At 36.0% G+C, this 17,069-nt stretch overlaps 1 protein-coding gene and 1 long non-coding RNA gene across 2 annotated transcripts; both read right to left on the bottom strand.

The window, feature by feature from the left end:
- Window positions 1–398: 398 nt before the first annotated feature.
- Window positions 399–4,740, bottom strand: LOC122967889. The gene is made up of 4 exons (XR_006398702.1): window positions 4,632–4,740; window positions 2,875–2,889; window positions 1,756–1,770; window positions 399–685 (listed from the first exon to the last, which is right to left on the bottom strand). It is a non-coding gene; the product is annotated as an uncharacterized LOC122967889 (long non-coding RNA).
- A 7,925-nt stretch (window positions 4,741–12,665) lies between these two features.
- LOC122967884 (proteinase-activated receptor 2-like) lies at window positions 12,666–14,526 on the bottom strand. The gene has a single exon (XM_044332676.1). It carries the CDS (start codon window positions 14,317–14,319, stop codon window positions 13,234–13,236), a length of 1,086 nt encoding a protein of 361 aa, XP_044188611.1. The 5' UTR covers window positions 14,320–14,526; the 3' UTR covers window positions 12,666–13,233.
- Window positions 14,527–17,069: the final 2,543 nt, after the last annotated feature.

Raw genomic sequence — 17,069 nt, 5'->3', positions numbered from 1 at the left:
GAAAATAGTTATTGCAAATTAGTTGCATAAATGTAGGGCTTAAATAGTGAATAATATTTGGCAAGAGGTTGATTGTGGTGGGAGAGGTTTGAGTTTCATTCTGCTTAGAAAACATTTTCTTTTCATACAAAATTACACATTACATGTTTCGTATATAAAATAACTATATATATATATACCCTAAAAGGCAGATGTGAATACCACATGTTAGTGTATACTATGGCAATAATTCAATATAATTCTGATCTGTTTATCACCTAGTATTTTTTTCCTCCTCTAATTTATTTGTGTGCAGTTGGTGGAGTTAGACATGTTTTGTTTTTTTTCTCTTTTTCTTTTTTTGGTGTTAGAACTTCTACAATTTCCCAGAACTTGGGTATCCAGGTTAATGAAATTGAGAAAATAAAGTTATGGCACTTTTTGTGCAAAGAGTACATCAGTTTCATTTGAATTTTGTTTTCATTTTATGTGAATTTGGATAATATGTTGGCTTTGGTGCTGTTACAAACATGAAGACGTCAGACAGTCAAAAGTGAGTTTGAGGTAAAGAGAGGCTGAGGTGAAGGTATAGTACATGGTAAAGCACAGCTGATGGTAGAAGCAGACATTGTAAACATTAGAATTATAACTGAACACTATATATTAGGAGAATTTATTTGCAGTAACTTACCCTCTTCATATTCACCTGGAGTAACAAAAGATAAAGACATTTACACACACGTAATAAAGGAGTGTATACTACTACTGTAAAGAATTACATAAATATACACACATTACAAACAGGGACTTTGTAGGTTCTTTGTTTTGTTTTATTGAAGCATCCATTTCCATCTAAACTGGCTGTAACTTTGCGGCGATATCAGCAGAGGTGTAAGAGGTACAGGAGTACAGGAATAAATACAAAATAAAGCAATATAATTAAGTATAATGAGCAGAAACATTATGTACTATATCCTTACTGGGACCATCCCATAATCTGAACTCTAATTAACTGGTTATAAAGGGACACAAAGAAATTGGGAAAATTCCACAAAATAAATTAAGATTATAAAAGATCAGTTTCTTTTCTCTGCATTATATGAACATCACACTACTTCATGCATTTGCACTGAATGTTACAAGTGAATGAAAATAGTTATTGCAAATTAGTTGCATAAATGTAGGGCTTAAATAGTGAATAACATTTGGCAAGAGGTTGATTGTGGTGGGAGAGGTTTGAGTTTCATACTGCTTAGAAAACATTTTCTTTTCATACAAAATTACACATTACATGTTTCTTATATAAAATAACTATATATGTACACCCTAAAAGGCAGATGTGAATACCACATCTTAGTGTATAATATGGCAATAATTCAATATAATTCTGATCTGTTTATCACATAATATTTTTTCCTTCTATAATTTATTTGTGTGTAGTTGGTGGAGTTAGACATGTTTTTTTTTTTCTTTTTTTCTTTTTTTGGTGTTCGAACTTCTACAATTTCCCAGAACTTGGGTATCCAGGTTGGTGAAATTGGGAAAATAAAGTTATGGAACTTTTTGTGCAAAGAGTACATCAGTTTCATTTGAATTTTGTTTTCATTTTATTTGAATTTGGATAATATGTTGGCTTTGGTGCTGCTACGAACATGAAGAGGTCAGACAGTGAAAAGTGAGTTTGAGGTAAAGGGAGGCTGAGGTGAAGGTATAGTACATGGTAAAGCACAGCTGATGGTAGAAGCAGACATTGTAAACATTAGAATTATAACTTACCCTCTTCATATTCACCTGGAGTAACAAAAGACAAAGACATTTACACACACATAATAAAGGAGTGTATACTACTACTGTGTAGAATTACATAAATATACACACATTACAAACAGGGACTTTGCAGGTTCTTTGTTTTGTTTTATTGAAGCATCCATTTCCATCTAAACTGGCTATAACTTTGCGGCGATATCAGCAGAGGTGTAAGAGGTACAGGAGTACAGGAATAAATACAAAATAAAGCAATATAATTAAATATAATGAGCAGAAACATTATGTACCATATCATCACTTGGACCATCCCATAATCTAAACTTTAATGAACTGGTTAAAATAGGACAAAAATAAATTGGGAAAATTCCAAGAAATAAATTAAGATTATAAAAGATCAGTTTCTTTTCTTTGCACTATATAAACATCACACTACCTCATGCATTTGCACTGAATGTTACAAGTGAATGAAAATAGTTATTGCAAATTAGTTGCATAAATGTAGGGCTTAGATAGTGAATAATATTTGGCAAGAGGTTGATTGTGGTGGGAGAGGTTTGAGTTTCATACTGCTTAGAAAATATTTTCTTTTCAAACAAAATTGCACATTATTTTTTTCATAAACAAATAACTATATATATACACCCTTAAAGGCAGATGTGAATACCACGTTAGTGTATACTATGGCAATAATTCAATATAGTTCTGATCTGATTATCACATAATATTTTTTCCTCCTCTAATTTATTTGTGTGTAGTTGGTGGAGTTAGACATGTTTTTTTTTTTTTCTTTTTTTCTTTTTTTGGTGTTCGAACTTCTACAATTTCCTAGAACTTGGGTATCCAGGTTAATGAAATTGAGAAAATAAAGTTATGGAACTTTTTGTGCAAAGAGTACATCAGTGTCATTTGAATTTTGTTTTCATTTTATGTGAATTTGGATAATATGTTGGCTTTGGTGCTTATACGAACATGAAGAGATGAGACTGAAAAGTGAGCTCGAGGTAAAGGGAGGCTTAGGTGAAGGTATAGTACATGGTAAATCACAGCTGATGGTAGAAGTAGACATTGTAAACATTAGAATTACAACTGAATGTTATATATCAGGAGAATTTATTTGCATTCACTCACCTAGTTCATATTCACCTGGAAAAACAAAAGACAAAGAGATTTACAAACACGTAATAAAGGAGTGTATACCACTACTATGCAGAATTACATAAATATACACACATTACAAACAGGGACTTTGCAGGTTCTTTGTTTTGTTTTATTGAAGCATCCATTTCCATCTAAACTGGCTGTAACTTTGCGGCGATATCAGCAGAGGTGCAAGAGGTACAGGAGTACAGGAATAAATACAAAATAAAGCAATATAATTAAATATAATGAGCAGAAACATTATGTACTGTATCCTTACTGGGATCATCTCATAATTTGAACTTTAATTAACTGGTTAAAGACGGACAGAAAGAAATTGGGAAAATTCCAAGAAATAAATTAAGATGATAAAAGATCAGTTTCTTTTCTTTGCACTATATGAACATCACACTACTTCATCCATTGGCACTGAATCTTACAAGTGAATGAAAATAGTTATTGCAAATTAGTTGTGTAAATGTAGGGCTTAAATAGTGAATAATATTTGGCAAGAGGTTGATTGTGGTGGGAGAGGTTTGAGTTTCATACTGCTTAGCAAACATTTTATTTTCAAACAAAATTGCGCATTACATTTTGTCATAAAAAAAATGTACACAACCACCCTGAATGCGTTTCGTGAATACGTGTATATGGCAATAATTCAATATAGTTCTGACCTGTGTGTGTAGTTGGTGGAATTAGACGTGTTTTTTTGTATTACAATTACTACAATTTCTCAGAACTTGGGAGTGAAATTGAAAAAAAATAAACAAACGTTTGCTTCTTTTTCTGCAAAGGGTACATCATTTCCATTCGAATTTTCTGATCATTCCATGTAAATTTGGATAAGATGTTGACTTTGGTGCTGCTACGAATATGAATAGATCAGACAGTGAAAAGTGAGCACGAAGTAAAGGGAGGCTGCTAGTAAATGAAAATTGCAGATAGAGTAAAAGACACAGTTTGTGTGTCTTTAGTCAACAGAGGTGCGCACACAGAGCTATCCAACATAACAAATCAACTTTCATGTATTTGCTTCTTTTACTTCTCTAGTATGTCGCATCTATAACATAATCTACTGAAATGTCCGTCAGAAAAGGTTACAGTTTGAGACTGAATTGTACATTGATATCGCTCATGTGTCACTGAATGTAATCCAGGATGTTGCAAAAACATCAGTAATGATGTTTTTTCCCCACAGTTGGCTGTGCGTCAGATTCTTTCCTTTTTACTTTATTAAATACCTGCAGTATCACACAGCAGCTGAAACGATACATTAGTGATGTGCGCATTCACGCACCTGGCACAGCAGCAGTAACTTCATTAACAGGATCGGCAAGGATCTAACGGTAAATAATGTTCTGTGTTCTGCTACCCATCTACACCATTGACTGTATATAAAGAGGTCAGCTGTTACACACAGATTCCAGGTTTATACGGTAGGATTGTTTGTAATAAAGCATATACATGAACATACAATATCTGTGTCCGCGACCCCAGAAAATATATGAATGGAACCGTGTGCGAGTCCGAGGTCTCCCCGCACTTCTGAAATGAATCCGGCGCCCTTGACACTGACTATTTCTGTAACAAATTGTCCACAATTTCACACGTTGACCATACATGGTCCAGCCATATAGTCTACTGGGTTATGACCAAGTCTTTTTGGATTTTAAATCTACCTGAGCTGAATGTTTTCATGACAGCATAAAACATTAGTGATGGAAAAAAACAAAGCAATATCTTACCTGACTGACAAAGACAAGTCTGGACGCAACACAAAAGGAGAAACAGGTGAGACCATCGAGTCTTTAAAGTCATGGCTGCAAGAGCGGGTTAAAATAAAATGTAATGTAATGTCCGATGGCGTTACTGCTTCACTGTTTGAAGTGCCATCCCCTCTTCAAATAGATGATTTAGACACTAGTTGATGTGACTGAGTCAGCTGACCGCATCTAACCAACCGAGACACAGCTCGGGTTGATTTCGGTAATATGATAATGAAGATGAACTCATGAGTGAGATACTCATGAGTTCATCTTCCTTCCGTCATTGATAACTAGAACACGCATTTCTCTTCATCTGCACTACAGGAACATTATGTGGAAAGTCATGCATTCAAACTATTACTTCACTAAAAGGACATGAGTATTGATGCCGTAAAAATACTCCTTATGAACATGGCCGGAATTACCTCCGACATGGTCCCAGGGCAAAGGTTTGTTTTTGGCCCCCAGAACATATAGGAGTAGGACTCTAGCGCTGAAATTATTAGTTGATTAATTGATTTGCTGATATGACTGACAATTAATTGCCAGTAATATTCATAATTGATTAATTGTTTAAGTCATTTTTTAATCAAAAATGCCAGAAATTCTCTGGTACCAGCTTCTTATATGTGAATATTTGCTAGTTTTCTTATATATTATACATATTCATCTATATATTGTAATGATTTCTGCCTTCAGACAACCGAAACCCCCTGATGTGGATAAGGCACCGGCAGACGGCTTTCCTCTACCTCTGACACAGGTATCAAACGGGTTCCCAAAATCTACACGCGAGACCATCCTAGCCTTGCTTAGGGAACCAGATTTCAGCCTGTCTTCTATAATCACCAGCTGTCATTGAACAGCTCTAAACGGGCCTATTTAGTAAGGAATGCCTGACAGCTGGGTCGCAACGAAGTGTATTGGTGCAAATAGGTGTTGGAGGTTTGAAAGTACTCCAAGATGGCCTTCTAATAGGTCATTACTGGAGGAGGCCCACTCTGACGGTCGAGGGCATTGCCCGGTTTTATGGGGCAATGTCGATGCCCTGGCCCTAACAGTTTAGCCAGTTAAACACCTATAATAAACCTGTCAACCTGATTATGTACTGAAATTATACCTCTATCACATGAGCAGCAGGTTGATCTCAATCATTAAATCTAAATCTTTCAGATTCTATTAATTAATATATATTGCAAGTTCATCCTTAGCAAATTTCATTATAAATTTGTAATCCAAATAAATTTAAATCTCATGTCAGCCATATCCCAGGGGGGCGCCCTCTTACCTGGAAGGAGATACTAGAAGACCTCAGAGATGAGCACAAGTCAGGAACTTTGGTTGGAGTGTACAAAACTACAAACCAGTTTTATTTGGATTTTTTTTTCAAAAATAAGTAATGCAAAATTCAAAAAGTAAAATACAAAAGCGTGAATAAAAACTTAAAGATGCAAAACAGGCAAACTTGCAAAAGGACCTCAAGTGACGAACCCAAAAGGGAAGCCCAAAAAGAGACCCTGAGTCTCTCTTGGCTTTTCTTTTTATATCAATACATCTCCCCCTTCTTACATTCCTACATCCATATACAGTACTGCTTGAAAGTTTGTGAATCTTTTAGAATTTTCTGTATTTCTGCATAAATATGACCTATAACATGATCAGATATTTACATAAGTCCCAAAACTAGATAAAGTGAACCCAATTAAACAAATGAGACAAAAAAATAACTTTTTCATTTATTTATTGAGGAAAATTATCCAATCTTACATATTTGTGGGATCCAAAAGTATATTAACCCTTGCTTTCAGTGTTGCTCATCACCAAACATAATGCTTCTCATTCAAGCAGAAAAGTTTGATTTTGGTCTCATCCATCCACAGAATATTTTTCCAATCAACTTGTGGCTTATCAACATGGTCTTGGGTGAACCGTAGATGGCAGCAATGTTCTTTTTGGAGAGAAGAGGCTTTTTTCCTTGCAATTTTGCCATGCTCACCATTAATGTTCAATGTTCTCCTGATGGTGGACTCGTGAACATTGACTGTAGCCACTGCAAGAGAGGCCTTTAGTTTCCTAGACTTTACCCTGGGGTCCCTTGTGGCCTCCCAGTATTTTACACGCCTGCTCTTGGTGTGATTTTTGTTGTTCGACCACTCCTGGGGAGGGAAACAATGGTGTTGGATGTCTTCAATTTGTACACGATCAGCCTGACAGTCGACTGGTGGAGTCCAAACTCTTTAGAAATGGTTTTGTAACCCTTTCCAGCTTGGTGAGCATCAACAACTCTTCTTCTAAGGTCCTCAGCAATATCCTTTGTTTGAGCCATGACACACTTCCACAAACCTGTGTTGTGAAGCTCAGACTGTGATAGTGAAGACCCAGATTTCTCTTCTTTAATTAAGGCAGGGCCGCCCAGACTCACACTTGATTGTCATCCCATTGATTGAAACACCCGACTCTCATTTCCCCTTCAAATAAATGTATACATATGTAACATTGGATCATTTCCCTCAATAAATAAACAAACAAGTGTAAAGTTTTTGTCATATTTGTTTAATTGATGTCTCTTTATCTAGTTTTCGGACTTGAATGGAAATCTGATCACGTTTTAGGTCATATTTATGCAGAAGTAGAGCAAATTCTAAAGGGTTCACAAACTTTCAAGCAGCACTGTATGGTCTTCCACCAGGACATCTACCAGTTACATGCTGATGTTTTATGACTTTGCATAAAGCAATGACCTTTCTTTGACTGTCACTTACAACACATTCCGTGGAAAATTTGAAACTTCTTCTTTTTTACATTTGACGTTAAAATTTAGGGATGTTTGCTATGTGCAAGAAACCACAGCTTCTCCTTGGGTCTCAGGTTCTCTACCAGTGAACACTGAAATAGGTTTTTCTTGCCATAATCGTTCCTCCTGTTCACACTGACCATGGGGGCCAAAATCCACAGTCCTCCTTTGGTGCAAAAATGTATTTAAGAGTTTATCTGAAGCTAATATGAAGATTTTGTCCAAATGAATCAAATCAAGTAAATATCTTCCATCGTTACAGTCTTTTTAGTGCCAAAGTCCGTCTTCCTGTTACTATACCTCCACTGCAGCTCAACAGGGAAACACTGTCTGAGGAAACACAAAGAGGAAATTTGACACTAAAAAGACTGTAAATGTATGTATCCACTTGATATGACTAACTCAGACTGCTGAAGCCTCATATAAGTTTCAGATAAACTTTTAAATACATTTTATGCACAAAATGACTGTGTGGACACACTGTGGATTTTGGCCTCCATCACTTCCATTGAAAACACATTTGAAGGGGATCTATTAACAACCAGCATGAATGGGAGGAATCATTACAGCAAAGAAAACTCTTTCACTGTCCATATGAACACCTGACTGTTGTTTTAAGACATAACCTATCCTTAAACATATAATATGTTAACTTGGACTTCAGGGAATAATGACTATGCAGAATTTCTTCAATTATTCGTCCGGCGATATAACTTCAGAATCGGTACAACAACACTGATAAATAGCTTCTCTTGGTGATCAGTCAAGAGAATCTTTAACACATAAATCAGTTTTGGAAAGGGATTAACTTGCACTCAGAAAAGGGATCGGATACGTAAAGTGACTTACTTAAAGTAAGTTAAAGAAAACAAAGGCAATGAACTTATACACAAAACATTTATTACTAAAAGACTAACCTAACAATAACACAAAACAACACTCACTAAACAAACAATGACGCTACAATGAATGAATGAATGCAGAACCGGAGTTTGTCAGAAAAGGGGGTGCAACAGATGAACAAACACAGACTGACTAGTGACCATCACTGGAAGCAGCTGGTAAACTGGGGTGGCAAATTTAAAATTCAGTTCTAAGCAGATTAAGCTTTTTGAATTCACCCAGTTAGCAGAGCAGAAGTGTGCTACTAGCATGTCTGTGGACTGGTAGCTGCTGAGTGAGATGATGCCGTCAGGAGGGATGAGAAGGTGTTGCCACCGCATGGAGTGGAGATGAAGAATTGTCACCTGAAGTTGGTCTCAACACAGAGAAAGAATGGGATTTCGTACCAGTAACAAAAAGAATCCAATTATTTCATTCTAGTGATGGTCTTTTATAGGTACAGTAAGGTAAGGGACTTCAAAGAAGCATCTGACCAATCAGAGGACTGCTGACCCCCCCAGGGGTGGTATCTTTGTTTGACCCCCCTCTGAGGGCATGGCATCCACTGGAGGTCAGATAATATTTCTTACTTTAAAACAACTTCTCAAAAACTGTACCTTTTTACCAAACAACTACCGTGACTAAAAATCTAATGTTCTTATGCTTAGGAGATTACAATGCTGCCAAACAGCACATGTTTATCTCTAGTTGTTATTGAGATATTATTTACCAGATTTTAACACATATACAACTGAAAGAACTATGATAAAATTATTGTAAATTTCTAACATAATTATAGATGCAAATGTACACATTCAAACAACAAGGAAAGGAATAAGGCAATGGCATTGTAGCCTTTTTAAAAGCATGCAGGTATATCTGGCAATAGTCTCTTGATTTGGGACAAAAGGGGAAAAGGAGAGACAATCAGAAAGAGGGGGGAGTTGTGATTGTCTGTGGGGAGTGGCCCAGGATGAGAGGGGGAGTTGTTGTGCAACAGTGTGTTCAGACACACACACTTCAACAAGGCAGGTCCATCCTTAGTCCTGTTGGTCAAACAGTGCTGTTGGACATTTTGTTGAACATTTTATACCACCTTTTCTTATGAGATTCCATGCGGGCCTTCAATGTCTTATCTTTGGAGGTGCCTGTATCCCCAAACCTGAGGGGGGAGGGGGGGGGGGGTATCTTATGGAAGCCACCACTTTCTTTTCTGCTGAGAAATATCCTACACCACTATGTTCTGACATTTTATATACTGAACAATCAATCAGTTATAAAAGAAAATAGTTGTCAGACCTATTAATAATGAAAATAATTGTTGGTTGCAGCCTTACAGTACTCCTATGATGGAATAATACTACCTTGTCCTCAGTTTTCTGTGTGGAGTTTAATTAAACACAACTTTATAACAAATGAGCTGAAATAAACTAAAACAATTCAAGTCTTAAAACTACATTCTGACACAGTCCCTCTTCAAGACCAGGATTGTATTATATTGTTGGGTCGGTTTTACATTTTAGTGTTCATGTGAAAAGAAGCTCTAGCTGTGAAATAAATGTAGTGGAGTAACAATTGTCCACCACATTAATATATATGAGGGGGGCAAATTATTTCCAACAATTTTCAATATAATGCTCTCCAGTACACCACTACCATCCACTACGACATCAATAATAAACACAAAGTAGAATTATTACCTTTCTCATAATGTCAACAAAAACTGAAAATGTATGAGCCTCGTAAGAGTAGAATTTATGTCAGAGCTGTTGTAATGGATTGCATTAGATTGCACAAGTGTTCCTAATGAAGTGCTTAGTGAGTGTACATATAGGATGTACTGCACATTTCTCACCAGCAGGAGGAAAGCATTAAACAAACTATGCCAATGAGGGATGTTTGCTGATCACAGAAGTGTTGCTTCTCAGTTGTCTTTCACTATCACAGTGATGCTCAAACATATTTAGACAAAAGGTTGTTTTGTTTAAAAAGTGATGTATACTTTAAGAAAGTTCAAAGTAAGACATGACTAAAAGCTTTTCACTGTGAAACATATGTGCAATAAAATAATTTTTTCAATAAATATATATATTGTTATGACCCAGCTCACTGGCCACAACAAAATGGGACACACACCATGCTTAGTTTTAACAGAAAATAAGTTTTAATAGAAAATAAGTTTATTAACACAAATAAACCAAATTAGACCAAATTAAACAAAATGAACTAAACATTCACAATATGGAGTGTGGAAATCAGTGTCAGTGACACCCACCCATACACCCACCAGTCTCAACAGCTATCGGATGGATTGCAATGAAATTTGATACCTGTTACGCCAAGGATTACATTTAATAACTTTTTTGAACCCTTCCCCTAGCCTTTCATTTAGTGCCATCATTAGGTCAAAACTTATTTCTTGTTCATGACCAAACCACTGCCATCATCCATAGATGTTCTTTGTGTTTAGTGCTAATTTAGTAGTATGTTAGTTGCATGTTAGCATTGTCATTGCGAGCATTTAGTTCAAAGCACTGCTGTCCTGACTTCTTCTGTAAAAATGTAACTTTTGTTCAATATTGCAACAGTTTCACAGTTTCCTCAGTAAAAGTGTGACATCCGGTCCTCCCGTAGTAAAGATTTTATAAATACTGAGGTCATGAATCAAAAAACCAAATCTCCTGCTGCTTAATGTGTTTGATGTGATGCTGGAATTGAATATCTCACTCTGTGTAAGCGTCATCTCAGTACTGTCTCCCACGCTTACTTCAGATAAGGCTGCAACTCTGGATTTTGGTCTACCTATTAATATGGTGATTATTTTCTCAACTGATCAATGTTTATTTTTTTATACATCAGAAAATTGTGCAAAACACCTATCAAAATGTCCTACAAATGGTTAATTTTAACATTTGAGAATCTAGAACTATCAAATTATTGGCGTTTATACTTAAAAATGACTGCAACAATAGATCGATTATCAAAATAGCTACCTGTTAATTTTCTGTTGATTGACTAATCAATTTATTGGGCTTTCCTTTCAGCTCTACTTTCAACATTTCATTACAGAACATGCTTAGTATGGCACAATATATGTTAAAAGAAAAACCTCAAAAACAAAAAGACACAAACAAACAAAAAGAAAAAACAACTCAACATTCTGAGTTAATAAGATTAATTGGATTAACATAAATTGAGTGGACAAACGCACTTCATCAGACTAAATGTCTCTGGTCTGTACAAAGTTTGCCACGTCCTGTTTATTTTTTTGTGCGACTACTGATACGTGACATTACAACGAAGGTCAAGTTCATGTCAATCCCTCTAATTTCCTGTTGACTTCAAAACCGACCTTATCACATCAGATGACCAGTTAAATCTTAAATAACAGCTCTGAAGCAATCTAGTAACTAAGGTAAATATGCAACTGAGTGATGTGACCACGTCTTTCTACTCCTCTAATAATCTGAACTGCTGCATTCTGGACAAGCTGGAGACGTGACTTTGGGTTGAATCTAAACACAAGACAAGCTCATAAAAGTATAAAATACTGGTTAGATTTGTGAAGGTTATTTTTACTTTGGGGAAAGTTTTATTTTCTTACTTTTGTCAAGTCCCAAACAGGAAGCATAAACTCCAACTGCATGTTTAATATGTTGAAAACTGCAGTTGCCTTTTACTTGTTTTGTGAAATATACAGTGACAGATCCCACCTAAACAAAGTAATCATTATTTGGTCATAATGGCTTGATGACCAGTTAGATGACCAAACACAAAGTTCAGGCAGTAAATGGAATAATATTGAGGGGCATGTTTTTTGTGACCTAGGTTACTTGCCATAGTAGGGAAATTGTGGAGAGGGTTAAAAAGAAGAGGAGAAAGAGTTTTTTGGGAGAAGTCAGTTGTATTAGTGGTTGCATATGCGGACACGTTGTGAGTAAACTGAGAACAGTAATTCATAAAATTACATAAACGTTTACCTTCACCTCCCGTGGTATTCTGTGCAGCAGTGTAACAGAGGAGGAGTGAACAAGAGCCGAGTGACAATCATTAACTGAAGTGAACAAGTACAAGTAGTGGTGTTAAAATGCCATTTCAAAAAAAAAAAAAAAGAGAAAAAGAAAAAAGGGTGGACCAGGCACTGGGAGGTATGAAAAAGCTTCCAATTAGAGTTTCTACACACAGAACAAATAATGGGGATGAAATTTTGTCTTTGAGAGAGATTTTGGAAGAACATAACCCGGGATTGTGAACAAAGGTTAAAATATCAGAATTGTTTTGAAAAGGAGAAATACCTTTCCCATGTCGACCCATCCACAGAGTCAGGAAACAGCTAGTTAGACAATTACTTTTATTAACAAACTAAAATGTAGATATACAAGCAAAAATAATTACTTTAAAAACACATAAAACTTTTATCCTATAGTATAAAACCTGCTAAATTTTGAACATTTTAGGTTTGGGTCTCAATTCTGGCACATCAAACATTGACAGAAAATTCATCAAATTACAACATGGAATAAAAGATGAGATTCATTAAAACTGAATAAAGGCAATCATTCATACCCTGCTGAAATCAAGCAAAATGCATCAAGCAAAGTGCATAAAACAAGTTTGTTGTCAAAGATATTAAAACAATTAAATGTATTTACAAAAACAATATAAGCAGTAATTTAGACAGCTCAAAAACGGGAGGTCATTGACAAAGATGACTCTTAAATTTCCTTACATGTACTGAACCAAACCTGAGGTGGAAGAAGTCACAGTAGAATAAGAAAAAAAAGGTAACACTTTATTTTATTTTAATATACAAATGAAGAGACCTGTAAATTAAGTGTTACCGAAAAACGATATCTGAAGGGAGATAATGATCAGGAATAAAACAGCTTAATAATGATTAATCCACTAGCATTCAGTGCTCTGTGTGTTATCTGAGTTAGGCGTGGTGTGTTTCTCTTGTGAGTTTTTCTGAGCCCTGAAGGACACCTTCATTCTCTTCACTGTCCTCTCGCTCCTGCAGAGGAACGTGTTCTTCACATGATCCCTGAAATCCTTGGAGATAAAGTAGTAAACAAAAGGGTCGATGCAGCTGTTGAGACTAGCCAGACACAGGGTGGTGATATAAAATCTGTACAGGTGGTTGTCAGCCCCGCCCAACAAGAGGATATAGTGTACCAGCAGCATGATGTTACTGGGGGTGAAGCACACTAAAAACATAACCAATACCGTGATCATCAAGACCACAGCCTTCCGTCGCTTCTTGGTGATGGCAGCATCTGTCATGCTGTTCCTGAGAGCTTTGAGCATGAGGATGTAGGATATGATACACACAATAGTGGGAACAACAAATCCCAGAGTTCCCATTGTCAGGAAGTAGCCAGCTGCTATTTTCACCTGACTTTTCCTGGTGACATCATGGCAGGTAAGGATTTTTGGATTGAAGTTTATTATTCTGACCTGTTGGTCATACAGGTAGAGAGGGATGGTGATAAGCCAGATCACCACCCAGACTGTGACAGAGACGGCAACGGGTATGCGGTTGTCCCTCTGCTGCTCGGACAGTGGGTGGACCACCGCCCAATAACGCTGGACACTTATGCAGGTGATAAAGGCGATGGAGCAGTACATGTTGCTGTAGAAAAACGCCACCAGCACTTTGCACAGCCCTTCTCCATAGATCCAGTTGTTGCCGTTGAAGTGGTATGATATCTTCAGGGGGACCCAGATGACAAAGAGCAAATCAGCCAGAGCCAGGTTTGCCATGTAGATCGACGACGGGCGCTTTTTCTTGGTCCTGAAGAGGAATACCCATATTGCCATGGCGTTGGTGGGCAGCCCCACAGCAAACACAATGATGTAGATGATTGGGAGGAAGACAGTTGTAAGATGACTGCTCAGGAATTCTTTGTCTTTGGGTGTGACTGCTACCCCACCTAGACTCTCTATACCAGGGGCGCTTCCAGCTGTTGTGAAGTGACAATATGAAAACATGTGAAAAGCAGAAGTATGCAAGTTTATATGCAGGAACAAACTATAATTTGACTAAATCTGAAACTCAAATGTGAGTTGCACTCTGTTCCTTTCAGCTGTGAGCATTTTGATCTGTTTCCTACTTGTAATAATAGTTCTCTGAGCTTGAGTCAGCAGCATTGCAACAACATCCATTTTACATATAACTTTATCATATATTTTGATCAAAGTAATTCTCATCCAGCCTATACCTTGAGAACTGTTCATTCAATCTACTTCATACCTGACAGGTTGATTGCTGGGAATCAAGGAAGTGCAATGTTGATGTGTGAAGTTGTTTGAATGAGTGGTTCTTGAGAAATATATAAAAATACCCCATAAACAATGTTGATTTGCTTCTTCCACTCGTCGAGTTAACGAACGGAAAAACACACAGCGATATCAGAGGCTCGTTATATTGATGAATGTACAAACAAGATGAACAAATAGCATAAGTAGGTTAGATGTTTTATAAAGTACACTTCAGACTGCCAGAAGTGTACATATTACACTAGACAGAGCAAATGAAGTCTCAGTTTACCAGCAATGGTAAAATTGTGACCTATTCAACTTTAATGAAAAGTTTTTTTGGTCTGCTTGTGAAAACTATATAATAATCTCACATTTCATTCCATAAAACCAGACGCACCAAATAATACCTTCAAGACAATATCATGCTCAAACTGCCTCCTTACTATCACTACCAGTAACCTACTTGTTCCTGTGAAGGAGCTGCTAATATCAGCTCTTATGAAATGTGACTATTCAAAATACTAACTTGAAAATAGATTTTGGGTTTAAATTCTCGGCGCTACCTTTGTTTGATTGAGGGATTGCCAAAAGAAAAGCACATGTAGACATCATTACAACTAAATCCTGTGATCCTTGAACTTCATAATTCACATCATCCAAACTAAACATTCAAAACACATCAACATGATAAGAAATACTGATCAAGACTTTTTTTGGCCCAGCACAGGGAAGATGCAATGAGATATTCTTTTGTTAATAATTCTATTCTAATTCTATTGCTATTGTTAATTGTAATGTTAATTCTTTCCTACAGTATATCTTGACAAAGAGGCTGGAAAGAGGATGAACAAAGCAAAACACCACATCAGTTCAAAAAAATCAGAAATCTGACTTTGTGCATAACTTGCTTTACAGGCACTTTAGACAAATTAGACATGAAGCAAAAAACATGAACATGTTTCATTGTCATGAATGGATACAGAATGAAGCAATATTACTAAATATATATAACTAATATAACTACATAGAAAGTAAACATTATGTAGCTACTGTACCCTCACTGGGACCATCCCATCATATGAACTTTAATTAACTGGTTAAAATAGGACAGAAAGAAATTAATAATATCCCAAGAAATAAATTAAAATTAAAAAAGATCAGTTTCAAGTTATTGAAATTGAGAAAACACACTTATGTCACTTTTTGTGCAAAGAGTACATCATTTCCATTTGAATTCTGTGTTAATTTCATCTAATTTTGGATAAGATGTTGGCTTTGGTGCTGCTAGGAATATAAATATATCAGACAGTGGAAAGTGAATTTGAGGTAAAGAGAGGCTGAGGTTAAGGTATAGTACATGGTAAAGCACATGTGATGGTAGAAGTAGACATTGTAAACATCAGAATTACAACTGAATGTTATATATTAGGAAAATCTATTTGCAGTCACTCACTTTGTGAACGTGTACCTGGAATAACAAAAGACAGAGATTTACACACATGTAATAAAGTGTATACTACTACTGTGTAGAATTACATAAATATACACACAGGGATTTTGTAGGTTATTTTTTTGTTAAAGTATCCATTTTCATCTGAACTGGCTGTAGCTTTGTGGCAATATCAGCAGAGGAGTAAGAAGTACAGGACAGGGGATGTGGTTCACACCAATCAAACAAGCGTACTGTATGTTTTTCCCTCTATTTTTCAATTTGAATCAATACAGAATGAAGCAATATAACTAAATATAATGAGCAGGAACATTATGTACTGTACCCTCACTGGGACCATCCCATAATTTGAACTTTAATTAATTGGTTAAAATAGCACAGAAAGAAATTGGGAAAATTCGAAGAAGCCCTACATTTATGCAAATTAGTTGCATAAATGTAGGGCTTAAATAGTGAATAATATTTGGCAAGAGGTTGATTGTGGTGGGAGAGGTTTGAGTTACATTCTGCTTAGAAAACATTTTCTTTTCATACAAAATTGCACATTACATGTTTCGTATATAAAACAACTATATATATATACACCCTAAAAGGCAGATATGAATACCACGTTAGTGTATACTATGGCAATAATTCAATATAATTCTGATCTGTTTATCACGTAGTATTTTTTTCCTCCTATAATTTATTTGTGTGCAGTTGGTGGAGTTAGACATGTTTTTTTTTTTTTTTCTCTTTTTCTTTTTTTGGTGTTAGAACTTCTACAATTTCCCAACCTTGGGTATCCAGATTAATGAAATTGAGAAAATAAAGTTATTGCACATTTGTGCAAAGAGTACATCAGTTTCATTTGAATTTTGTTTTCATTTTATGTGAATTTGGATAATATGTTGGCTTTGGTGCTTCTACGAACATGAAGAGGTGAGACTGAAAAGTGAGTTTGAGGTAAAGGGAGGCTGAGGTGAAGTTATAGTACATGGTAAAGCACAGCTGATGGTAGAAGTAGACATTGCAAACATTAGAATTACAA

The sequence above is a fragment of the Thunnus albacares genome, chromosome 18 (genome assembly GCF_914725855.1).
Source record: "Thunnus albacares chromosome 18, fThuAlb1.1, whole genome shotgun sequence".
Classification (NCBI taxonomy): Eukaryota; Metazoa; Chordata; class Actinopteri; order Scombriformes; family Scombridae; genus Thunnus; species Thunnus albacares.
The sequence above is the reverse complement of the archived record's forward strand: the minus strand, read 5'-3'. Positions and strand labels throughout refer to the sequence as shown.

Bases quoted from the DNA above. Each gene is read 5' to 3' on its own strand.
- LOC122967884 (XM_044332676.1), bottom strand. From the start codon at position 14,319: ATGTTTTCATATTGTCACTTCACAACAGCTGGAAGCGCCCCTGGTATA.